The sequence below is a fragment of the Rattus norvegicus genome, chromosome 4 (assembly GCF_021556685.1).
Source record: "Rattus norvegicus strain SHRSP/BbbUtx chromosome 4, alternate assembly SHRSP_T2T, whole genome shotgun sequence".
In the NCBI taxonomy this organism is placed as follows: domain Eukaryota; kingdom Metazoa; phylum Chordata; class Mammalia; order Rodentia; family Muridae; genus Rattus; species Rattus norvegicus.
In genome coordinates this window covers 161,754,607-161,780,811 of record NC_141537.1, presented here as the reverse complement: position 1 = coordinate 161,780,811, position 26,205 = coordinate 161,754,607, and the positions used below count along the sequence as shown (strand labels likewise).

Below are 26,205 nucleotides of genomic sequence, written 5' to 3'. Positions count from 1 at the left end.
CTTCAAGGACGCTCTACTGTGTGTTTCTGGAAGGCTGCCTCAGCTTCACAGCAGAGAGAGTGGCCAGTGCGATCTGCGCACACTCCTGACTTCGTTTATCCTGTCTCCTCTGCTGTGCCATGAGTTTGCCTTAGGGACAGAGATTGTGACTAGGTTATCAGAACTCCCTCGGCAAACGAGTCTACAAAATATAGAAGGAAGGGGAGAACTAACCATAAGAGAGAAATAAATTATTTTTGATGACTTTCACCACCATTATGTGCACACACTCTGTCTTTCTGTCTGCCTGTCTGTCTGTCTCCCCCCCCCGTGTGTGTGTGTGTGTGTGTGTGTGTGTGTGTCCTGTAGCTAGAAAAACAATGGCATGATCCTGTTATCCCAGCTGCTTGAGATACCGAAGAGAATGACTTGAGTCTGAGCTTACTTGATGAGACCCCTAATCCCTTTTTTCTGAAAGAGGGTACCACCCCGTAGTCAAGACTGGCCTCAAACTTGCCATCTTCCTACCCTAGCCTCTCAAGTGCTGGGGTAACAGGCATGTATGTCCACCGTCATGCTCAGCAAAGCCAGCATACCTTTAAAGAAATTCTTGTCACCCCTCCATGTGTCCTCCTGGGGGGGAGGTTTGTGCTTTTGTTTGTTTGTTTGTTTTGTTTTGTTTTGTTAATGCCCTCCTCTGATTGGCTTGTTTTACTCTGCTTGCCAAGGGCACAGTGAGTCCCACCTTGTTTTACACTATCATGTTTCAGAAAGCACATGTGTCATATTTTTAACTTCCCACTGGATAGAGTGAAAGGAAGATCTCGTTTTTTTTAAATATTTAATTCCTCAGTAAATGTGCCTTCCCATTTATTTGCCTGACTTGGATTCAGTTTTGTGAATAACTGGAAAATCCTAGTGTTGCCGTTACTGATTGATTATAAGGTCTGCAAAAGCTAAAACTGTAATGACTTTCCCCTGAATCTCATGCTGACCCTGTTTCTTGGACTTTTCAAATTCCGTTTGTTCTGACCAGAGCTGGATGCTGCAGAGGGACTTCATGGGACAAAGCAGAACTCCACAGTACTCCACAACTAACAAAAACTAAAAATGTCCTGAGCGTCCCCTAAGACCTGTCTTCCACAACTCTGTTTAGATTCCATAACCATATAGGAATTTTTTTCTCATCTTGCAACAAGTTAATTTTTCATGGAATTGTGCTCTGAATGAGGAAGGCACCAAAAATGACGAGAGGATATCAGTTCTGGCTCTTTCTTTCTGTAGACGTGAAATCAGTAGCCCCACTGTGTGTATGACGTAGCCATACTGTGTGTAAGAGAATGAGGCAGCTGGGAAAATGGACTCCAGGCTGGCTGTTGTAACTGTAGCCACCTAACTTTACCCTCCTGCTCGTTGGCTCCTTGGCTCCTTGGCTCTCCTTCTGTAGTCCTGTCTTTCCTAACCCAAGAAGGGATGCAAGAGAAGCAGAGCATCTCTTCTCTGCTTTAGGCTGTAGGCTGGCCCCTGCTTTTCTCTAAGCTCCTTTGCTTTCATTCATTCCCACATATGTTGACCTTTATTTATATTTTATCCACATTGCCACATTATATCATCATCACCACCATCATCATCATCACCACCATCATCATCATCACCACCATCATCACCACCACCATCACCACCATCACCACCACCATCATCACCACCATCACCACCATCACCACCATCACCACCATCACCACCATCACCACCACCACCATCACCACCACCATCACCACCATCACCACCATCACCACCATCATCACCACCATCACCACCACCACCACCATCACCACCATCACCACCATCACCACCACCACCACCTCACCACCACCATCACTACCACCATCACCACCACCACCACCACCATCACTACCACCATCACCACCATCACCACCACCACCATTATCACCACCATCACCACCATCAGCACACCACCATCATCACCACCACCACCACCACAGAGTCTTATTATGTAGCTCAGCGTAGCCTTGAACCTGAGACCATCTTTCTTTAGATTGAATATAAATCTAAATTTTAGGCATATACTTCCATGCCCAGAGCTGACTTTATTCTTTGCTCTCTCTCCTCTCTCTCTTTCTCTTGTAGGACTAAAATGGATACGAACAAGGCAAGGAAACGTAGTTTGACAACCTTCCCAGTTTTGAAAGCAAGAAAGAAGCAGAGTTTCACCTCCGTGAAGGTAAGCATCATCGGGTCCCAAGTGAGGAGCAGAGATGTCTCCAGGAAGATGTGGAGAGTCCTGGCCCCCGGGTGAGTCTCCCACACAAACACCTCAAGGATAGTCCTGAGGTGAAGGTATTGGGGGATGTTGCCCACACTCAGAGCAGGGCTTACCAGTGAAAGCTTCCTGGAATCATCCTCCCAGGCATATGCAGAGATTGTCTCCTGGACGGTTCTGAATCCCATGAAGTTGACACTCAGGATTACCCATCATGGTGGACTCAAAGAGAAAAGCAGCTAGCCTTGCGAGGCCTCCATTAAACAGGCGACTAGCATTGGAGAAGTTGCCGGATGAATGGCTTCTCCACAGTTACTGCATCTCCTTTCTGTCTACTTGAAACTACCTCAGAACATTCTGCTGTCATTCACAGTAGATGTTCAAGATCATTTGTTTGTCATTTGGAAAATAATGTTTTTTTTCCTGACAAAGACAAAATTGCTTTTTCCCCCTCACCCTCAAAACCTAATGAAAGGCACAGCGCAGAAGTTAGGCCAAGGTGTAGTAACCATGTTTATCATCTGTGAAACAAGTAAAGGGGAGATTTTTTTCCAGTCTACTACCATTTAGGCTGTTCAAAATATTGCACTGTCTAGGATCTTTTCAAAGAATGTTTTGCAGGAAACTTTAGCCCCCAATTGTTTAGCCGTGAAGGCCTGAAGTGCGTCCCTGAATCCGTGGTCAGGCTCCAGGGTTAGCAGCCTCTGTGATGGCTCCAGAGGTCACTTGCCACCTCCCTAGACCTAGAATTCCACGTCACCTCCTCTGAGCAGTGTTTCTAGTTCAGCTCCCCAGCACCCTGAGATTATAATTCACAAAGCAGATACATCCTGGTTTGTTGGTGCAAACCTGTATTTCCAGTGATTGGAGGAAACTTTGGGCTTGTAGCTTTGAGTAATGTTGAGGCTGTTAAGTCATTTACAGAGTTCTGGGCAATGGGCAGGATGCATTTTACATTGCTAGATGGGAATGAGCAACTGAGGGGCAGGGACCGTTTGAGGAGACATGTGAGTATCAAGTCAATGAGAGCTAGGCTTACCCCAAATAATACTCATTGCCACTTGACTGGTTTAAGAAGGTCGTAGTAGACTTCAGAAGCACACTGTGGGCACATCTGTGAGAGAGTCCAGAGAGAACGAACTAAAATGGGAAACCTCTTTCTGAATGTGGGTGGCCCCATCCCACAGGCTAGGTGCCAGCCTGCAATCAAAGGGATGGAGAAAGCTTTCCTTTTCTCAGGCTCTCTGAGCCCACTCTTGGCAGCCATCACGTGGCTTGCTCTGCTGTGTCCTCTGGGCCACATGTACTAAAACCTCTGAATTCATGAGCTAAATAAATCTTCCCCCTTTAACTTACACTCTCTACCAGTGATAAGAGAAGCGGTCAGCATGAGGAGCTTTGCAACTTTGAATGTCTTAAGTTTTTGTGAGCTTGCCTTGGTTGATGAGATGATGTATATACATGAGCCCAAGAGGAAAGGTTCTCCCCATTTCACAGGTGGGAAAACTGATGACAAACGAGGATACTCAGCTCAGAGGGGAAAGATGGGGAGTGTAAGGAAGATGTCAAATCTGCAGTCCGGATCGCACTGATCTTCATCTCTGAGTTAAGAGGCATCTGTTGCTTTGTAAAATCCTTTAAAGGAAACAATGCGATGAGCTGGGCACAGTGGCGTTTGCTGATAGGTGGCAGCAGGAGAGACGGGAGTTCAAGGGCAGCCTCAGCTACACTGTGAGTGCTAAGCCAACCTGCTCTCTATGAAATCTTGTCTCAAACAAACAAACAAACAAACAAACAAAAAACCCAGAAGGAAATAAAAAATAATGAAATTTCAAGGGAAGCAAATTACATGACAGTTGTACCAATAAACTTTTGAAAAGCTAAAGTAAAAGCAGAAAGTTTTTCATGCTGCACTCTGCAGTATCTTCCATCGGGTGGAAGGAGACTGAGGAAGAAGACGCCTGGCATTGAATTCTGGCTTCCACATGTGTGCACATGCTTGCTCTCTCTCTCTCTCTCACACACACACACACACACACACACACACACACACACACACACACACACACACACACACACCAAGAAAACAAACCAAAGGGCTGGAGGAACGAGTCGAGCACGCATCCTGCCCTTCAGGAGGGCTTGAGTTCAGCTCGTAGGATCCACATCAGGTGGTTCACAACTGTCTCTAAGTATAGCTCCAAGTCTGACGCCTCTGTCCTATACATGTACTGGTACATGTGTGTACATATTCACTCCATATACATATAGTTAAAATAAAAACGAATCCCTAAAAAATACAATCTCAAATGTGATATTTAAAGAATCGTCAGACGTGGTGGTTAGTGATGGCTCAGCAAATAAGAGCACTGGCTGCTCTTCAAGAATGCCTGGGTTCGATTCCAAGCACCCACATAACAGCTCATATAGTCAAGAAAAGCCGTGAGATAATTTTATGTCGATCCATTTAAAATAATGGCGTTTCTCTTAACTTCTGCCAATGTGACTATTTAGAAAGGACTGCACTTACTTGTCCCACCTGCTTCACAAGGGACACTTGGCAGGGAGCACAGGTTCCCTGTGTCAGACTGAGCCAGTGTTGGATGCTAGAAGCATGATAGTCCCTGGCACCGACTGGCACTTGGTGTACATTCACTCGCCCATGTCCTCTACAATTATTTACTGACTATTCATATCCAACACCATTCTAAGGGTTGAATATATCTTTTAAAAGGTGCATACTCTGATGCGTTCCTACAATCCCAGCCCTCTGGAGGCTGGGTTAGGAGGACAGCCTCCATTCTGAGGCTAGCCTTGACTACATGTTGGGTTCTAGGCCAGCGTAGGTACAGAATAAGACACCCTTAAGAACAAAGAAACAACAAAAGCCAGCGAGCGCTTATGATTTTTAATCCCAAGACCCTTCAGATGAAAGCTGGTGGTCTGGTCAAAGTTAAATGCTGAGTGTGGTAGAGAGGACCTGGGGAGTGGACAGACCTGGGCACCACACAGCAGAGCTAGACCCACCTGACAAACTCGACCTCGACTTTGTGCTCTACAGTTTTGACTAGGATTTCCAACCATTGCAATAGCAAACATTTAGATTTGGAGTTTTCCTTCAGGCTTGTTGGATATGGGGTGCTGATGAAACAGGATGGGCCATAAAATCAACTTTGACTGCACATCTAGAACTGCCTGGGAAAGTTTTCTAGACCACTGAAGTCTCTCAGAATTACAGATGCTTTGTTTTTGTTTGTTTGTTTGTTTTGCTTTGTTTTGTTTTTTGTTGTTTTTTTTGCTTTGTTTTGTTTTTTAATTCTTCTTGGGCTGGGGAGATGGTTTGGCAACCAACGGCATTGAATGCTGAGTGTTTTTGCCAAGGACCCAAGTTTAATCTGCTTGTAACAATTCAGCTCCAAGACATCTGGAGCTCTGTTCTCTATTAGTGCAAGCATACAGCACACATGCAGACACACACAGACACAAACAGACACACAGACACACACAAACATACCCTCATTGTCATCATCATCATCAAAAACTAAAATAAAATTTAAATAAAAATAAAAAAGTCTGGGGCTGGAGAGATGGCTCAGTGGCTAAGAGTGGCTGCTCTTCCAAAGGATCTGGTTCAATCTCCAGCACCCATATGGCAGCCCGCTCCTGCTTGTAACTACAGTTTCAAAGATCCAACACCATCACCCAGACATACAGTATACTCAGGCAAAAGACCGATGCACATAAATTAAAAATAAATACTTTTAAAAATAGATAAAGTTAAAAGTTCAGAAGTTCACTTCTATTAGGTTGACACAAATATCCATGTACACGCCTGGTGTGGTAGCTCACACCCATGATTCTAACACTTGGCAGTTGAAAACAGGAGGGTCAGAAATCCAAGGTCATCCTCAGCTACAGAGAGAGAGTTCGAAGCCAGCCTGGGCTGCATGAAACCCCGTCTCAAAAACAATAATCAGGGCTGGAGAGATGGCTCAGCAGTTTAGAGCACTGCCTGCTCTTGAAGAGTTCCTCAGTTCAATTCCCAGCAACCACACGGTAGCTTATAACCATCTATAACGGGATCCAACGCACTCTTCACTGAAGACAGCAACAGTGTACTTACATACATACATACATACATACATACATACATACATACATACAATAAAATAAATATATAAATGTATATTATCTGACGAGGGCATTAGATGTTTCTTGTGACATGAACAGACAATATTAAAGAGTGGTATGAATTAGTTAATGGAGTATCGAGAGCATGAAGTCTCTGGCTGGCAGATCCCAGACATATGCACCTGACACCCTCCCTCTCTGTTTCATAGAGAACAGTTTCTTGTGAGAGATAGGAACTAAATCTCACGCAGTAGAAGGAAGTACCCCAGATCGTCCATCTTTGTCTCATATCTGTGTCTCATCGCCATTCCACATCCGAAAAGCCCAAGGGAAGAAACACCAAACCAATCACCCACTGCTGCAAAGGGTCGGAAATCCCAGTCAAAACTGAACAGAGCACAGAGCCAAGATCTTGCCTGTCACTTGGGTCTAGCTTGGCTGCATGGCACAATGTATCTAGGTTATCCATGCATAGTTTAAATGCATACGAAAGGTTCAGGGTAAGAACTTATCAGGGTCAGAGAACATTTAAAACAATGATGTCCACGAGAGTGGCTAGGTGGTGAGAGTGAGGGCTAGTCCACCATCCAGTGGACTCTGTGGAGACTTAGCATCCCGAAGGAGAACACTTACATTTTTTCCCCACTCTCCCTAGGGTCCCACTCTTCCTCCTGATATCTACATGGTGAGTACCAGTTCCTCCTTCCTCTGCCTTCACTCCCACAGTCACCCCACGTTGGAGAGAGGAGGACAAAGGTTTGGGGTGACCCTCAGTTGCTGCGAAAGGGATGTTGATACAAGCTGGTTTAAGAGAGCGCCTCTGAGTGCTGGTATTCAGCAGAGCGAGAGGACAGCACCTCCAGGTTGTAAAACACCATGTTTGACAGGGAGGATAATGACATGTTAGAAAGGCAATGTGGCTTTGGCTTTTCTTATTTTCCTTTACATCTGTGTTGAGGTAACCTCCCCCACTTCACAGAGGAGGAAACTGAGGCCCCAAGAGACTAAACAAGGTGTCTAGAGCTAGCCTGCTAATAAAAAGCTGAAATCAGGACTCAGGGTTTATTCTGTAATTCATGGTTGCTTTTCAACGATTGTCGTTATAATGCCTATTAAAATCTATTCTAAAATGTTTGTAAAGGATAAAGAACAACACACAATGACCCTCCAGTGCATCCAGCACAGCGAGAGGTCCCCTGAGTGTCCCTTCTCATGTCATCGTCCCCTCTGCCATCATCATTCTCTTGAGTCTTGCCTCTAAGATTCCGTTGCTCGCCTGCGTGTGCTGCTCTGGGCACGCTCATGGATGTCTCCTGTCTAAACTGTGGTCGTGTTTCTAGACTCTTTATCTAGGATTGGGCTTCCTGGGTGATGACATGTGAGGGTTCTGAACTTAAGCAGATATTGCAACATTGTTTCCTAACTCTGGTATCGATGTGCTTTGGCCCTCACTGTACACAAATTTGGTCTCCTCACCATTTGGGTCAGTTTATCCTGAGGGAGCTTCATCTGCCCACTTTGTAGCTCTAAGTGGCATTCTGACTGTCTTTAGCTTGCACTTGGGTGGCTGAATTAGTGATGCTGAACTTCCTGCCACCTGATTGTTGGCCTTTCCTGTCCTCTTCTGGAAAGGGTCACTTGTGTCTTTATTCCAGTAAGGTGTTTCTGCAGTGTCCCCCTTGCCTTAGTGAGTATAGGATGTTTTTTGTGTTCTGTCCTCTAGTCCTCTGCCAGTAGTAAATGGCCTTTCCAAGGGTTTTGGCTTGGGTGTTTTCACGTACCTAACACAGCAGTTTTAACTCTGTCAGAAATGAAGACGGGCGAAGTTCCCCCATCATGTGTCAAGGTCTTCCTGTTATCGGCATCTATGGTGATGTGTAGTTGTTGAGGCAATTAATGAAGCAATGGTGGTAAGTAATTATCAACCAAAGGCTATAGTATGTATGTGACTTTGCCCTTTATGCTGTGCAGAAATTTTGACAGCGGACAATGTCATATATTTATGATCACAGCGTCACACGGGACAGACTCATTGGCTTGCAAACTCCCCATTCTCCATCTATTTGTCTGTATCTCCTCTCCTAGGACAGCCCTACCCACCACGTTTCCTCTGCCAATTGTTTTACCTTTTCCAGAATATAATGTAGTTAGGATCCCAACATGCAGCCTCTTCAAATGCATTCTTCGGTTGTCAGTAAAAGTGCTTTTCAGTCTGTGACTTGGTAACACCTCCCTTTGTTAATAACTAATACGGCATTACATAGATACAACAGCTTGCTTATCCACCAACCAAAGGACGTTTTGGTTGTGTTTATTGCTCAGCTGTTATGAATTACACTGCTGTGGAACAGACATGTGCAAGGTTCCGTGTGCACAGACGTTTGCGATTCATTTGGGTGAAGAGCAAGAGCGTGATTGGCTGGTTGTAGGTTAAGGCTACCACTCGCTGTTTCCAAAAGCAGCCAGACGGTCTGCCAGAGCAGCCCTAGCAGTCTGTTCCAGAAGGGCGTCATTTTGTCTCATAGCCTGGAGGATGCTGGGAATCAAACCTGCATTTTCTGAAAGTGCTTCTATCTGCTTCAGCCTCCTGAACTTAATTTTAATTTGAGAGCTTTGGAGGGGAAGTAGTTTGTTGTATCTTTGTCGCTCGGTTTTGTAGCAGACTGGGATGAGGCCAGAAGAGGTAGCAGTATGACTCTGTAAAATGGTATTTGAGGGCTTAAGTTCCCAACTCAAATTTGCCACGGTGTGTGTGTGTGTGTGTGTGTGTGTGTGTGTGTGTGTGCGCGCGCACTCGCGCACACACACGCGCACGCCTGATTACCTTGGACAACTTATTTAGACAACCTTGGCTTCTCTTTATCCACTTATAAAACATGGCCATTCTGCAACATATTCCCTAAGATTGACCCTTGTACCAGGATGATCCCAAGCTCCATTAGTGAAGTCATAAGGAGATGAGCCTTCCCCGATTCTAGTCAGCAAGAGAAGTAGGAAATGACTCCAGGTTGTCTGGGCTTCCAGGCCTAGCTTCCTGCTCTTCTCTCATGTATGGCTCAAGGCTTGTGTGCAGGTCCCTCGGGAGGACACTGCATCCATGACAAGAGCTGCTGTTCCCCTGTGGATGGCCATGTTCATTCCACTAATGGGTCTCCAGAGTCCATTCTTGCCAGAGGGAGGACCCAGAAGACAGTTCCTTCCTGCCTAGGCATTCTGGGCTCTCATGCACAGCAAACGGGCCTTCAGCCCGTTTTAGCTGGAAGTGGCAGGCAGACAAACCTTGATTAGCTGAGGTCTGCAGCTTGTTCCTCAGCTGGGCTGCAGGGTCAAGGTGCCTTCCCCTTTCCCAGCTCTTTGTTTGACTTGGATGGGCCTAGCCATCCATTTAAATTGTGTTCTGTATCAATTCCCTAATGACTTTTCTTCTCCCTCATCATCATACCCCTTCCTTATATTAAGCATTTGTTTTGAACTCTGGGTTTTCTGGCCTCTGGGAGAGGATGGGCCTGCAGGGAGGAAGCTGTGAGCTGACAGCAGAGAATCTGGGTGAACCAGATTCACCCAAGCTCTGGGGATTTTCTTTTTCTTGAGAAAGAGGGACGGGTTGGGGGTGGGAAAGGAGAAGGAGGTGGAGGAAGGGGAGGAGAAAGGGGAAGAAGAGTAGGAGGGAGAGGAGGTGAAGGAGAGGAGAGAGAGGAGGAAGAGGAGGAAGGGGGAGGAGCCAATTGAGAAAACAGAGCAGTAGCCTGTGAGGAATGACTAAGGCAAGGCTGTTTGATGGTGCCCTTCTGAACAAGCTAAGTAGACCGGGGACAGGGGACCAGGGAACCCGATGCCTGCCTAGAGCCTACTTGCTTTCTTCTCTGGACTTCACAGATGAGGACATCCAAGGCTCAGACCGAGGTAATAAGACTGGGGGATGCATCTTGGGTTCTGTTGGGACTAGCTCTAAATTGGGAAGAGAGCCACTGTCCATCAGCTCTTAGAGGGAGGCATGGGATATAGGTGGCCCAGTGGCCCTGTGGCCCTTGTAAAGTGCACAGAGCCTTTCATCTGAGGTAAGAGAGGGTGTGCATATTCACTTGGGACCTAGTGTGATAAATGTGACAGGATGTCATTGGTGGGAGACTCTGGAGTAGTACTGGGGTTTCACCCTTCTGTGTGCCCGTGTGGTCCTGGGAATTCTATTCTTCTATACGCCTCTCCTGTTCTGGGGTCTCTCAGGAATAGACACTTCCCTGTTTGGGCTTTTCAGGAGTTGGTTTCCTAACATGGACCACTTTCCTCTAGTCCCTCAGCCCCTTAAACTATATTCAGTAGAGATTCGTTTATTGAGAACAAAGCAATGAGGGACCTAGAAAGTTCACTGCCTGTGAGGAGAATTTTGTTTTCCATTGTGCATATGTGAAAAGACAGCCGCTTCCTCATGTCCCCTGGGGTTGCAATGGAGAAATGAGGTATGAGGAGACATTTCACCTCTTGAGGAAGTTGCTGGAAAGAAGTGGTCTGCAAGTCCATTATCTAGTACAACACAACACTTCCTGAGACCCTCTTCTCTCTCTCTCTCTCTCTCTCTCTCTCTCTCTCTCTCTCTCTCTCTCTGGTGTGTGTGTGGTGTGTGTGTGGTGTATGTGGTGTGTGTGGTGTGTGTGTGGTGTGTGTGGTGTGTGTGTGGTGTGTGTGGTGTGTGTGGTGTGTGTGTGGTGTGTGTGGTGTGTGTGTGGTGTGTGTGGTGTGTGTGTGGTGTGTGTGTGTGTGGTGTGTGTGGTGTGTGTGTGGTGTATGTGTGTGGTGTGTGTGTGGTGTATGTGGTGTGTGTGTGTGTGTGGTGTGTATGTGGTGTGTGTGTGGTGTGTGTATGGTGTGTGTGTGTGGTGTGTGTGTGGTGTGTGTGTGGTGTGTGTGTGTGGTGTGTGTGTGGTGTGTGTGGTGTGTGTGTGTGTGGTGTGTGTGGTGTGTGTGTGTGGTATGTGTGTGGTGTGTGTGTGGTGTGTGTGTGTGTGGTGTGTGCGGTGTATGTGTGGTGTATGTGTGTGGTGTGTGTGTGGTGTATGTGGTGTGTGTGTGTGTGTGGTGTGTATGTGGTGTGTGTGTGGTGTGTGTATGGTGTGTGTGTGTGGTGTGTGTGTGGTGTGTGTGTGGTGTGTGTGTGGTGTGTATGTGGTGTGTGTGTGGTGTGTGTATGGTGTGTGTGTGGTGTGTGTGTGTGGTGTGTGTGTGGTGTGTGTGGTGTGTGTGGTGTGTGTGTGTGTGGTATGTGTGTGGTGTGTATGGTGTGTGTGTGTGGTGTGTGTGGTGTGTGTGTGTGTGTGGTGTGTGTGGTGTGTGTGTGTGTATGGTGTGTGTGGTGTGTGGTGTGTGTGTGTGTGTGTGTGTGTGTGTGTGTGTGTGTGTGTGTGTGGTGTGTGCAGAGACGCAGAAGCAACCATTTGGAGGGCTAGCTTCATCAAACCTGTGATGGCGCTAACCTTGGCTATGAGATGCCTTTTCCCTTTATCCTGGGCTGCTGCACAAAGGCACAGGATACATGAGAAAGGCTTGGAAGCATTGTTGTATTTAGATCAGTCTAGGCTCATGGATGCTTACTTTTTCCCTTGCACTGTTATTGAATAATCTTTACTTTCTCGGCCTACATATTATTTCTTGCCCTAGTCAGTCCTAGAATCTGCCATTTGTCCAAGGACCCCTGGTTTCTCTTAACGGGCAAGGGTCTGAGATACCAATATGTGGTTTCTAAGCATGCTTCTTTCTACTGAACTGTTATTTCTCTTGAATTCTCTCAGGGACAGAGGAAATGTGTGTGTGTGTGTGTGTGTGTGTGTGTGTGTGTGTGTGTGTGTGAGAGAGAGAGAGAGAGAGAGAGAGAGAGAGAGAATCCATGTATTTATACCTGTCCAGAAGTATTTCTGTGTAACTATCTGTACATATGTTAAGTTAAACATGAGTTCTTCTGTGTCCAGTCCTAGTCAATTATAACGTGACAGTGGTGCTGATGGAGCCTCACTAATCTGTAAGTTTCCCTCCTGACTGGAAGAAACCTGCCATCTTTCCAGTCACTGCTTTCGGCCTCAGTGCACATGCTTGGCAGAATCTGACCTTATCTCTCTGAAGTTTAGTTTTATCCTTTTCTTGGGTTAAACCTTATGATCCTTTATGTGTATATGGCCTCATCTCCTTCTTCATCCATCCTGTCTGTGTTCATAGCTTTCTCAGTTTCATGGAAAATGAGCAAGATCACTCTGGGCTCTTCCCAGCCAAGGGAAAGGAGTTCCTGCTGGCAGTGTCAATATATGCACGACACCAGTCTCAGCATGTTACACAGATCTCTTTCGTCCTCACAACAGCACTCTGAGGATTTTACTGATACTGAGGAACAGCTGATAACTGTCCGTGAGGAGTGGAGTTGTCAAAGGAATTAAGAACTGTCACCAGACATGCTTGTGCTTGCCTTTAATCCTAGTGTAAAACTACAAAAGAGGGAGGAGGGGGGGTTTCTAAGTGTTTGTGTCCACGAGCATTGTTTTATTCCATATCATTACTAAAGAGAAGTCTCTGAAACTCTGTGCATATGATAGAAACTGGTAATGGGTCATCATTGCCCATAGGACAAAGACCAAGTTTCTTAGTTTAGCTTTCAATGCTTCTCACAATCATCCCCAGGCTACAGACGCCCCACTATGGGCAGTAGAGACCCCTGGTACATGCCAGAAATGACTGCTTCATCCCATAGCATTCTCTTTCCTCCCTCTCAACCACTATGGCTTCCACTGCCACACCCTTTGAAAGTCTGAGATGATCATTGTTAATATAATTATTGTCAATTTGTCACTTCCTCTGTCACATTATCAAGTCCAGCTTGTTGATATTGGTGGCCATTTATGAGTTCTAATCCCCCCCAAAGACATACTTTATAGGATCCTTTGAGATTTAAAATTAATTTGTGGTATTTCTCCAGACACCAGGGCCCACTCAACAGACAATCCTGAATTTCTCACGAGAATTAATCACTGTTATCTAAGACCATACCATTCTCCATTTATCTCCTTTCCTTCAGTCCCCTTCTGAAGTCTAGGAAATCACAGATGACTATTAAAGTAGTCCCCGTCAGTACAGCTCTGAGGAGGGCCTAACTAGCAGATAATAAATTCAAGTTTTGTACCCAATTGCCAAGCTTTAGAGAGGTGATTCTGTCTCTACTTCATTTTTTACTTAAATTTTAATTCTACCTCTAATAATGACAGCCACAGAATTCAGGTTCACCACTCTGCTAACAGTGAATCATAAAATGAATTCACAGTCACTTTATCTACACAGCAGCACACAATGACTCCCAAGTACTTTCATTCTCCACCCTCGATGCATACTAAGCCAGGATTTGATTTTTTTCCCTCTCCATCCTTTTATTAATGTGAACTCTCATCTAATCAGATCACTACCATTAAGGCTGGTCACCTAGATTCTAGAAGGTTCCACCAAGGTATTTTTCAGCACATTGATAGTAAAGTTCTGGCCAAGGTTGTATGTGTTTTTTATTGTCTAATGAGCAAGAACAGCTTGGACTTTTTTCCTTTCAGTGTTCAGGGATTCTAGATAATATTTTGCTGATGAAAAGGCTATACCACCGCTTTGTCTTTGAGATAAGATCTGGCTTTATAGTTAGGCTGTCCTGGAACTCACAACCCTCCCGTCTCAATTATCCACTTGTTGGAACTACAAGCAAATATCTTCCCACTTGGTTTTATATAAATCTCTTTCTTTTCTTTTCTTTTCTTTTTTTCTTTTTAAGTGTGGCAGTCAGAGGATAAGTCAATCTTTGATTAACACTTCCGAAAGAGTGTCTGGATAGCAATTAACTTATGTATTCATTGAGTACTTCATTCATGCATTCACTGAGTACTTTGCTGATTCATTCATTGAGTTTTTCTTTCATGCATTCATTTAGTACTTCATTCATACTTCATTGAGTACTTCTCTTAGCTTCTCCTGACTTGTTGTAACTTTACAGTTAGGAGAATTGGTTTCAAGGGTACTTTATCATAATGGAAAAAGTGTTCAGGTGGCTTGGAATGAAAGCAGCCAAGCTCTCCTTCAATCCTCTTCCACCTGACCCAGGTTGAGAGTAAGCCTTTGGTTCAACTCCAGAAGCCATCCTCCAAGACCAAGAAGCTGAGATCAAACCGATGTTCACAAAAGGTAGGGGGGCGACGGCCAATGCCCTTTCTCTAAGAAAGGGTGAAGGTAATTCAATAGTCGGGATAGTTCAGCAGCCTATTTTGTTTAACAATGACCACACTATAATTATGACTGTGTATTGATTGATGAACTCTCTCTCAATCAATGTATAAATCAACCAATGCAATTTAATAGGGATCAAATTATAATGTATCCATAGAGAAGATGAGGTCTGTGTCATATATATATATATATATATATATATATATATATATATATATATATGAGGAATGTGAGGGAATTTCTCCACACTTTCAGAGCATTGTATGAAAGTCAGACACCTCCTGGCAGGAAGTGGGGTTTTGGTGTCTCCAGCATTGCGATGGTGCTAATACTGGCTAGCACTTTTGGGACACTTTACATATATTTCCTCATAAAACTCTTATGAGGTAACCCCCACTCTATTTTGTCACCATGGTAGCAATGAAATAAATGAAGTTTAGAAAGTCAATGGGACCTACCGGAGGGTTACAGTTCATTAGTAGTAGAGGTAGGATTCAAACCCCCAGTCTGCCTAATAGACTGATGACTTGGCTCTCTGGGATCTGCTTTTCCTCAGGAACCTAAGTCAGGTGTCACACTTTTGTGGAGTTAAGGATAGAGGAGATAACCCGGAATATACTTCCTTTCCGGGAATGTCTGTAACCTGCTCACTTTCCCCTTCTGTAGAATCCAAGTACCAGCAGCAGTGCATTCCCTTTTGTGGACACAAAGGGGAAGAAGAACACAGTTAACTTCCCCCACATTGGCAACAAAACCCTACCAAAGGGGTCCACATTGTATCAGGTAAGACCGTGGCATTCCCTGGGCAAGCAGATTCAAGACCTGAGCTCAGTGCAGTACTAGATCTGGGGAGGTTGGGTTCTTGCTCTCTTCTCAGTCTTTACAAAGAATGAACACTGGAATGAATGTGCCTTAGCTTTCTTTTTCCTATAAAATGGGTTCTTTGTAGCATCATGAGCATTCGTCAAGGAAAAGAAAATATGTAGCTCACACTGTATAAATGGTAGAGCCATTCAAAAGATTTTCTTCCAATACTCTCTACTAAAAAATGTGTAATTCTGTGTAATGTGTACGGGTATGCGCGTGTGAGCCATAGCTGTGCACAGAATATGGACGAGCATGTCAGAGCCCCTGTAGCTGGGATCCCAAGCACTTGTGGGTCACCTGATGTGGGTGCTGGGAATGAGACCTAGATCCTCTGTGAGAGCAAGAACAGTCTGCACTCCGAGCCTCTTCTCCAGCTCGTGCGCTAACTTTCCTGTGGAGAGATCAAATGCAATGCTGAGCTAGTACCAACCTGAACAGATGCTAGTCTCGCCTCAGCTGAAGCTTCCGGGATCTAGTAAGTTACTTATCCTATTTGGAATTGGCCTGCATTAGTTATTTTTCTCATCGTTGCAACCAACTATGTGAAAGGAAGCAAACTGAAGGAGGAGGGTTTATGTTGGACTCACAGTTTAATGCAATGAAGTTCCTCATGGTAGGGGAGGCCATGACAGAAGAAGCATGAGGCAGCTGCTCACAAGGTGTCTTTGGACAAGAAGGAGAGAGGTGAATGCTGGTGGTCAGCTCAATTTCTCTTTCCGTTCAGTCCAGGACAACCCTGAATCCACCATTAGTGGTGCTTCCCATGTTCAAGGTGGCTTTTCAGTCTTCAGTTCTGGAAATCTCTCATAGACAAATCAAGAGATGTGTTTCCATGGTTACTGTAAACCCAGGCAAGCTGACAATGAAAAGGAACCACCTCATGGCCTGCTCAAGAGCAGCAGTAAAAACAGTCGCATCTCTCTGTACAGTGACAAGCCACTGGGCTGTCAACTGCATGTGACATAGTGGGCTTTCCAGAACATACTATGAGAGTCGGATAATCTCTCTAAGAAAAGGGGTGAGGGTCTTACTATCTCTTAACTCATAAGTGTTTTCTCCCAGGAGTGGTAGGAAAAAGATTCTGGCTGGAGGTGGGTCTACTGGGTCAACTCTGTGACCTATGCCTCCCAAGAGAATCAACTTTTTATTATAACTTATTTCCCCGGACAGGAAAATCAGATTCATAATCAACTGCTGTCCTCTGAACTCAAGACCTCAGAAATACCTTTTAGCTTTAGCACCAAAGCCCAAGACACCAAAGTCCAAGACACCAAGCTCCATCCAGAACTACCAAAGAGGCACAAAGTCCCTCTTACAGCAGCAGGTAAGATTTGGGAGCAGTAGCAAGATAGAGTGATGGGGGAATGGTAGGGGGAATGGTAGGGGGAGTGGTAGGGGGAATGGTAGGGGGAGTGGTAGGGGGAATGGTAGGGGGAGTGGTTGGTAGGGAGAGTGGTAGGGGGAATGGTAGGGGGAGTGGTAGGGGGAGTGGTAGGGGGAGTGGTTGGTAGGGGGAGTGGTAGGGGGAATGGTAGGGGGAGTGGTTGGTAGGGGGAGTGGTAGGGGGAATGGTAGGGGGAGTGGTAGGGGAGTGGTTGGTAGGGGGAATGGTAGGGGGAGTGGTAGGGGGAATGGTAGGGGGAGTGGTAGGGGGAATGGTAGGGGGAGTGGTTGGTAGGGAGAGTGGTAGGGGGAGTGGTAGGGGGAGTGGTAGGGGGAGTGGTAGGGGGAGTGGTAGGGGGAGTGGTAGGGGGAGTGGTTGGTAGGGGGAGTGGTAGGGGGAATGGTAGGGGGAGTGGTTGGTAGGGGGAGTGGTAGGGGGAGTGGTTGGTAGGGGGAGTGGTAGGGGGAGTGGTTGGTAGGGGGAGTGGTAGGGGGAGTGGTTGGTAGGGGGAGTGGTAGGGGGAGTGGTTGGTAGGGGGAGTGGTAGGGGGAGTGGTAGGGGGAGTGGTAGGGGGAGTGGTAGGGGGAGTGGTTGGTAGGGGGAGTGGTTGGTAGGGGGAGTGGTTGGTAGGGGGAGTGGTAGGGGGAATGGTAGGGGGAGTGGTAGGGGAGTGGTTGGTAGGGGGAATGGTAGGGGGAGTGGTAGGGGGAATGGTAGGGGGAGTGGTAGGGGGAATGGTAGGGGGAGTGGTTGGTAGGGAGAGTGGTAGGGGGAGTGGTAGGGGGAGTGGTAGGGGGAGTGGTAGGGGGAGTGGTAGGGGGAGTGGTAGGGGGAGTGGTAGGGGGAATGGTAGGGGGAGTGGTTGGTAGGGAGAGTGGTAGGGGGAATGGTAGGGGGAGTGGTAGGGGGAGTGGTAGGGGGAGTGGTTGGTAGGGGGAGTGGTAGGGGGAGTGGTAGGGGGAGTGGTTGGTAGGGGGAGTGGTAGGGGGAGTGGTTGGTAGGGGGAGTGGTAGGGGGAGTGGTTGGTAGGGGGAGTGGTTGGTAGGGGGAGTGGTAGGGGGAGTGGTTGGTAGGGGGAGTGGTAGGGGGAGTGGTTGGTAGGGGGAGTGGTAGGGGGAATGGTAGGGGGAGTGGTAGGGGGAGTGGTAGGGGGAGTGGTTGGTAGGGGGAGTGGTTGGTAGGGGGAGTGGTTGGTAGGGGGAGTGGTTGGTAGGGGGAGTGGTTGGTAGGGGGAGTGGTAGGTTATAGATGAGCAAACTGTTGAGAGTTGAGCTTCCATGTACAGGAGTCGTCAATTAAGGCAAAGAACCAAGAGGAGCAAAGTTAATCCCGTGACGTCTCACTGGTCTGACTAAGCACTAGGCTAAGAGGGATTGAGCTCCAGCTCTCTGTGGTCCATTGTTTCCCCATGAAACTGCACGGGATCAAGGTCAGCTGTGTCAGTGTAGACAGAGGGCACGGTCTCACTGTGTCGTATGGACCGGAGCAGGGGCTGGGGGCGGGAGGGGGGTTAGAATTAAGGGTAAAATCACTGAACTTTCATAGTCAGGTGTTTTGAAGATTACTCTTCCTCAGCCAGGGCCAGGTAGAGGGCTCCAGATGGCGTTGGGGAAGGAGGCCTCCTGGGTTCAACATGGAGGTGCATAAGAGTGCTGCCTGACAGGAAGGCTTGATCATGTAGCTCTAGCAGGAGACTGCCATGTGTGTGAAGTGCTCTGAGTGAGGGAGGGGAAGCTGCCCCATGGTGCCTGCCAGCTCTACCTTCTCTTGTTGTGCCTGGTGGAGCCAGGAAGACCGGAAGCCAGACTCCTCCTGAGGTGCAGAGACTTGTGGTTTCCTTCTCTCTTAAGACTCAAAGCAAGAGAACATCTCAAGCCTGGGTTCTCTGCCTGTGGGTGGAGAGCATCCTGATTCAGGCTCTAGGTGACTGACTTGCATTACACGTAGGAAGACAGAGGTTGCGGTGTGCCTCATTTTCCCCCTCCCAGTACTTCCTCCTGCAAGTCTTCAGCAAACAGTGTGCAAAGCCACTGGGTGTCTCTCCCCAACCTTTCCCTCCTGAGAAACCCCCATCTATTAAAGTTTGCATCACTAGTGCTGGAGTCCCAGCACCACTGGGTCCCAGAGGACCCAGGTTTGATTCCCAGCACCCAGGGACATGGCAGTTTACAAACGTCTTTTACTTCAGTTCCAGGGGGTCTGATGCCCTCTTCTGACCTCTCCAGGCACACATGTTGGTACACAGACATATATGTAAGCAAAATACACATAACTTTTTAAAAATAAATTATTAAAGTTGACTATCATACAAATCTCTCTCTCTCTCTCTCTCTCTCTCTCTCTCTCTCTAACACACACACACACACACACACACACACACACACACACACACACACACACCACCTAGTACAGACAGGTTCTTCCCTGCGTCTTGAGGTGCTAGCGGGCTGCCTCAACGCAGATTTGAGTGGGAAAACCTGGCAGGATAGATGCCATATTGAAGTTGTGTTTATGCTACTCGCCTGGCTCCAGTAAACATTATCATTTTCCATTCCTCTCTCTGTGTAGCATGGACAGATAACACCAGTCTGTTTGCTTCAGTGTTACCCAGGCTGTGGCAGCTCACAGTCTTTGGTTGCTAAATCCTCCTTGGTATTTATCCCTGTTAACATTTCCATGGTCGAGCCATCAGGTGGGTGGTCCTTAGGAAGCCAGCTTGCTGGGACAATGTCCCCTGAACTGGAAAGAACCTGTACCTGGAGTAAATACTCATGTGACTCAACTGAGCTGGTGATGCTTTTCCCATACAGAGGCCCTAAAGTTTTTTAAGAATCAGCTGTCCCCTTATGAACAAAGCGAAATCCTGGGCTACTCGGAGCTGTGGTTCCTAGGGCTTGATGCCAAGAAGCTCAACGTGGTTCCGGAGAAGTTCAGCAAGACAAGCTTTGATGACGAGCACGGTTCCTATGTCAAGGTGCTGGGTTACAGGAACTCCGAGAGACTGGGTTACAGGAATGACATGGGGATTTGGGGAAAGAAGGAAAACAGAGAGGGGATATGTTACAGTAGTACTTTGTGCTGACACACTATGGGGTAGGTTTCCCAAAGGATTCTAATGGGTCCTAAACGATATGCTGTTATTTAAAAAAAAATAACAGGAAAATATGTGGTTTATTGTACACACGCTCCCTTATTGGAATGCTAGGGCAACAGGTTTATATTCGTATGTAGGCTTTTCATGATAACCCTGGACCCACTAAGAAAGGAATAAGACGTCACTCAAATGTTACCTTTCTCACTCTCTTTCATGAAAACCCCATCGGTGGACTCTCTTCCTATTTTATTGAATAAGTCTTTTTCACATGAGAAGCAAAACAAAAAACAAAACAAAACAAAAACCAGCCTCTTTTGTTATTGTGGACTGAGTGCATAATACTCCATTTTGTTTTTAGATGTTGAATGTAAGAGTTCCTCTTCCATTTCTCTTATTTTTCTTCTGGGCTCCAAGGGGCAAAGCCTTCTCCCGCCTGAACACAGGATCGGGGCAGTGGTCCCTACTCTTGATAATGTGTGAAGGTGACATCCCATCTGACACACTGCGGCTGTCTAACTTATGTAACTTGCTCTTAGAATATAGTCTCTGATGGCTTCTTAGAAGCAGTGCATTTTCTTAACGGCACGCAAGCCCTGCTTCTCGAGCTACTGTGCACACAAGTCAACTGGGGATCTTGTTAAAGTCCAGGTTCTTACCCAGCAAGACATGATGGATAAGGGATTTCACAACTATAGGTGGTACCCAAGCCATCAGCCAGAACACGCTTAGAGAAATTGTCATGTAGTTTCTGGTACAGACTCCACGAAACGCCAGGTTCTCAACAACTTTATGAATTCTTTCAGAAGTCTGATGAAAGCATGGGTCCTCACTTCCCACCACCAGCCCCAAAGTAATCTGCACATACACAAAGGTACAGGGATTAATGGGTCCTGGCTTACACATCATCGATCCAAGTACATCGATTTCCCATACATCATCACCCACTTCTTCCTAGATCTTTCCAGCTCCCTATGAGGGAAGCAGCCATGACCTTAAGAGAATGCACTAGCCCTCGGTCAAGTCTTAGAGGGTTTGTTTTTTGATGTGGCAGTTGGGAGGGGGTTATTAATGGGTGCTCTTATAAGCTCCAGCCTGCACCTTTATTTCATTTTATACACAAACACATCAAGCACACAATCAAATACCCAAATAAGCCACACAGCTACAATCTTATATTTATTCTTCTAACATTTGATATTTATATAACTTACTCATTGCTCCTCTGTCACAAACTTGGACATCTTTTAGACTCTGCAAATATATGGAGAACAATCGATCGCCCACAAGTAGACTATGGTTATTCGGGTGACTACAATTATTGTCACAGTGGACATGGAAGCATTCATGAATCAAATAACCAGCGCATGGAGCAGATAAAGGAAAGTTAGGATAATACATACACACGTCTGTAAATTCTACTCCATTTCATCACAGACGTTTACCAGTAAATGAGCCCCTTTCCATATTGGTGAAACTGTACATGCTTAAATTCGTGGTGTTGATCCCTTCTCTATGAACAGAACCACCACCATATCCATTCACATAGCATATCATAAAGTCTATGGGAGCGCTCATCCTTTGTCCTTCCAGACTCATAAGCTCGACACTAGAAATCAGAGATTCACACAGCTGGAGGACCTCAGACACCATCTATTCCTCATCCACTCCTTTTATGGATTAGAGCACTTTATCTCTTAGAGTGAAAGAGTGGCTTGTCTGAAGCCACTGAGCTCAAGTCTTCAACCAACAACTTCATCTGGCTTTGACTGAATGCCTGCTCTCTGCTTTCCTATAAAGACTTAGAGGATGATTCTGTCTGTGTAAAGATACTTTTATTCTTAGCTAAAAAAGACCCAAGTTCTGTACTACTTTCTCTGGACAGAATTATATCTATAGAAAAGGAGAAGATGTCTGGCCAAGAAATGGCAAAGCAGAGAGTAAGTTTCCTCATATATACTTAAGGCAGAGCAATGGTCAGAGTGGAGCTAACCTTTTTTTCTGCTGTAGGTCTGATTCACACAGAAATACACGTTTCCCCCAAAGAGCACCCCATGTTCCTTACCCTATGAGACATAGATTCAGCCTTATGGGACTTTTCCTGGTACCATATGTGTGGTCTGGGATCCTAACCATTTATGAAGTGAGGACTTCAGAGGAGTTCAGAATCACTCTCCTCCCAAGAGTAGGCTAGGATCTGGGTGGCAGGATCTAGGGGCCCTGGGGTAAAGTGAATCCAAGAGCTCATCGTTCTCTCCCTCACTGCTGGCCTGACGTCTGTAGGTCCTGCATGACCACATTGCCTACCGATACGAGGTTCTGGATATGATCGGGAAAGGGTCCTTTGGACAGGTGGCCAAGTGCTTGGATCACAAAAACAATGAGTTGGTGGCCCTGAAAATCATAAGGAACAAAAAGAGGTGTGACTTGATAGGCAACCCAGGACCTGGGAATTGGACTCTGTGACTCTAGCTCTCTCCAAATCCAACTCTCTGCCACTGCTTTCTCAAATCTCTCTGGCTTCTCTTGTTTCTCTCTCTGCCTGTCTGATATCATGAAGGGGTATGAAGAAGCAAGAGTGGAGCTTGGGATGTACTCTGACTTCCTAGATATTCATGGGACCCCGGGGTGGGATTCAGGTGTCGGCGACATTGTGACATCAGCTGTGCCTTTTCTGTCCTCATGGCCCACCACCTTGGTCGCTCCCCAATCGCCTCAGATTTCACCATCAGGCTCTGGTGGAGCTGAAGATCCTGGAGGCCCTCAGAAGAAAGGACAAAGACAACACCCACAACGTAGTCCACATGAAGGACTTCTTCTACTTCCGGAATCACCTCTGTATCACCTTTGAACTCCTGGGGTCAGATGCTTTTTCTTTGTTATATTATAGATGGTTCTGTAAGTGACAGAAGAGAAACTCTGAGGTCAGAACACAAGGTTTTTCTGGATGTGGTACTTGATGACTGCAGTGGACATAGATGCCATTCAGAAAGGAGGATGAGACATCTCATCCCATGACTCCGTAAAGCCTGTCACCCGCTCCCTTATATGCATCTGTTGGGCTTCCCAGATGCTGAGTATTGGAGTACGTGGCATTGCATAGCCTTTGCCCTCAAGATCGAAATGGAAACATACTGTCCCCATGTCCTGGTTTTCCAGTCTTACAGAGTAGAGATTAGAACACAGAACCACAGGCAACTGGCTACTTAGACTGCACAAAGGGCTCTGCTTTGAGTAAATACAAGAACAATTTATTTTAATGTAAGAAAGCAGGACCCTGATTTATGTAGATTGGCAGCGAATGACCGAGTATGCTGAACAGAGCCCTCTATGGTCGTGTGTTCCTGGGTCATTCAGTTAGTAGCTTGATGTTTTCTTGACACTGTTAAGGCAACCTGCTCCATTCAATAGGGAAGTGGATATACCGGTCACCTTCTCAATGTGCAAATGTAGTTTACTCTCCAGTATGCACACATGAGTTATCTTTTTGTGTGTGTGTGCTAAAATAAATAGGACAGACTGCCTCTCTTACCCAATTATCACAGTTCCCAGGAAGGATGTCACGGTACTCAAAAGAGCTATGAGAAACCCATCTAAGTTGAGGAAGTTGCTGAGAGCCAAAGGCCATAGTGTCTAGAGTCAGCTTTCCTATCTGTATTGTACCACCAAGAATGAATGGTTTCTTAAATGTCACCCCAGACAGATATCCTCAGAAATGAAAGAGGGGAAGGAAGTGGTCAGGTATTGACACATGTTCTTTTCTTTCTGTCCCCATCCTGAAGGCTGCACAGAAAACAAAACTCACCAGCTCACAAACATGTGTTTCTTTTTAAAATGCTTATCGACCATTTGAGACTTGTGAGTCAGCAGATTTCATGCAATACAGTGTGGCTTGATGGAACATTGCAGACTTCTGTTCCTATAGAGAACCAGGAGGATGTTGTGGAGAGGGGCAGCTTTCATTCTTGCAAGAGCACAGTGAAGGGGCCAAGTAGCCACACTTAACTTTGGTAGAGTGGGGGCTCCCTGGTTTGCCTGAGCCTCTGTTGGTCATTCCCATCTTCCACACACGTCATAACACTGAAATACTTGGCAAAGCCTGCAGGCTGGGGCAGGAGTGACCACTTTGTGGAGGGCTCCCTGAGTCATATCCAAGAGCTGGAGAAACAATGGCTGTGTGTGCAGCTTTACCTCCTGGCTTGCAATTTGTTTGATATTAGAAGGAAGCCAAATGACATGGATTATACATGTGCCCACGCTGAGTAGGATGTCTTGACAGCCATCTACACCACTCGTTCTCTTTCTCTTTTCCCCTAGAATCAACCTGTATGAGTTGATGAAGAATAACAGCTTTCAAGGCTTCAGTCTGTCCATAGTTCGGCGCTTCACCCTTTCTGTTTTGAAATGCTTACAAATGCTTTATGTAGAGAAAATCATCCACTGTGACCTCAAGCCGGTGAGTAAAAACACTCCCCACCCGGCAGGGCTGGCTGCCACCAGTGTTTTCCAGGGTGGATGCTAGGCAATGTTCGTTAATAGGTGGAGATGCAGTGAGGACCAAGGTTTAGATACTGGGGTCATAAAGAGGGAAGTGACATATTGAGGTACTTAGGAGCAGGAAGACTTGAGAGCTTTCCTACAGAAGTGGGGGTGTGGCTGGTGTCTTGAACATCCAGACACACTGCAGGAAGTCCTGGGAGTCTAGACTTACTCTGATGGTACTTCCAATGATCAGTTATGGCAGCCTTTAGCAGCGCTCTTGTTAGTTGGGTGTGGTGGTAGGTCAGGAGTTCAAAAGTCATCCTCATCTAGACAGGAGAGTTCAAGGCCAGCCTGGGATACATGACTCCCTGCCTTACGTTCCACTTCACCCAATATTTATTACTGTATAATTAATGAAAGAACTGGAGCCCACTCTCTAATTGTGCCTCCATAAATAACGCTAATAAAATCTTATTGGAAAAAGTCATACATAGTCATATGGGAAAGACCCATTGTGACATCCCTATTGAAATCATACTTTGCATATTCAAAACTGGTGGACTCCTGGGCATGGCACACAAACAGGCAGATGTCCTCCAGTCAACTCTCATCCTTGCTGGCATTGTATACATAGTTCTGTAGCTGTACTGGTTGTTTCATTTAGTAATTGCTTCTTTGGGTTTTGCTTTGTTGTTTTGTTTTGTTTTTGAGCCAGGGTTTCATATGACTCACAATAGCCTCAAGTACCATATCTAAATGAGGCTGGCCTTGAACTCCCGATCCTCTTATTTCTACTTGTTCAAGTGCTGGAACTACCAGCACTCGCCACTGTGCCTGGCTAGGAATTGCTTCTTAGATCTCCACCACCCACTGGACTACAATTTCTTCCCCAGAACAGGGACCACTTCTTCTCCTCATTATGTCCCCAGGACATAGCACAGAACCTGATACCAGAACTAGAAGGCAGCAAATGACTATGAAATGAATCATGACTGTCAATTCAGAGAAGTAGCTTGGAACAAGGTATAAAGGGCTGGTACAAAAACCAGCCTAATGCACAAATAGGCAACAATTTCTAATTTGTCCTTACTCTCTTCTCTTCATCCCTAAATGTGCCTAATTTCTTCTTGAAAACTGTAAGTCTTGGAATTACATTTTTGTGATAAAAGATTTGCAAGATAGAGAGATGCTGTCATGACCGGAGTCTCATAGAGAAATGGAAATTGACTTATTTACCACGCCGAGTTCTAAATCCTCAGTTTTCCAGCTCCAAAAGGTCCCATAATACCTATGGTCTTCTGATTTAGGGGACTGAATTCACAAGGTTTTCATCAGCCAAATTATCAAGTAACAGATTTCTTTGAGACATGAGTTAAACACAGACCAGAAAGGCATTTTGTGACTCTGTATTAAAAAGCAGGGTATTGTTCCTGTGCCTTTAATGTTTATGGTGCACAAGTCCTGAGTGCTCATAGCATCTCTCCTTTCTAAAAGAACACTCTCCCAGTGAGAGTGGAGAGGGTGCAGCTGTGTCTGACAGCCTTCCATTGCTGTGACAAAATACTTACGAAATCAGCCTCCAAGGAGGGGAAAGAAAGGTCTGCTTTGACTGATGGCTTCAACCCAAGGTTGGTTGGCACCATTGTCTTTTGGAATTGTGGCAAAGCAGAATACTGTGAGAGAGGATGCTTGGAGACTGAACCTATTCATTCCATGGTGGCCAAGAAGGAAGAGAATTAGGGGAAACTGCTAGCT

General features: G+C 46.0%; 1 protein-coding gene across 3 annotated transcripts in view; it reads left to right on the top strand.

Annotated features, from left to right (window-relative positions):
* Dyrk4 (dual specificity tyrosine phosphorylation regulated kinase 4) overlaps positions 1-26,205 on the top strand; it is a 42,223-nt gene that overhangs the window by 3,682 nt on the left and 12,336 nt on the right. For 2 of the 3 annotated variants that reach the window (XR_015685597.1, NM_001427230.1), the window contains exons 2-10: positions 2,128-2,221; positions 7,047-7,076; positions 14,504-14,584; positions 15,293-15,409; positions 16,664-16,817; positions 19,688-19,851; positions 22,252-22,388; positions 22,688-22,828; positions 24,286-24,424. Coding sequence is in view for 2 of the 3 variants with exons in the window: in NM_001427230.1 (NP_001414159.1) it covers positions 2,128-2,221; positions 7,047-7,076; positions 14,504-14,584; positions 15,293-15,409; positions 16,664-16,817; positions 19,688-19,851; positions 22,252-22,388; positions 22,688-22,828; positions 24,286-24,424 (1,057 nt within the window). In the remaining variant the exon portion in view is untranslated. Of the gene's footprint in view, positions 1-2,127; positions 2,222-7,046; positions 7,077-10,014; positions 10,295-14,503; positions 14,585-15,292; positions 15,410-16,663; positions 16,818-19,687; positions 19,852-22,251; positions 22,389-22,687; positions 22,829-24,285; positions 24,425-26,205 lie in introns of those variants that run through there. The other variant, XM_087657720.1, reaches the window with a different exon arrangement.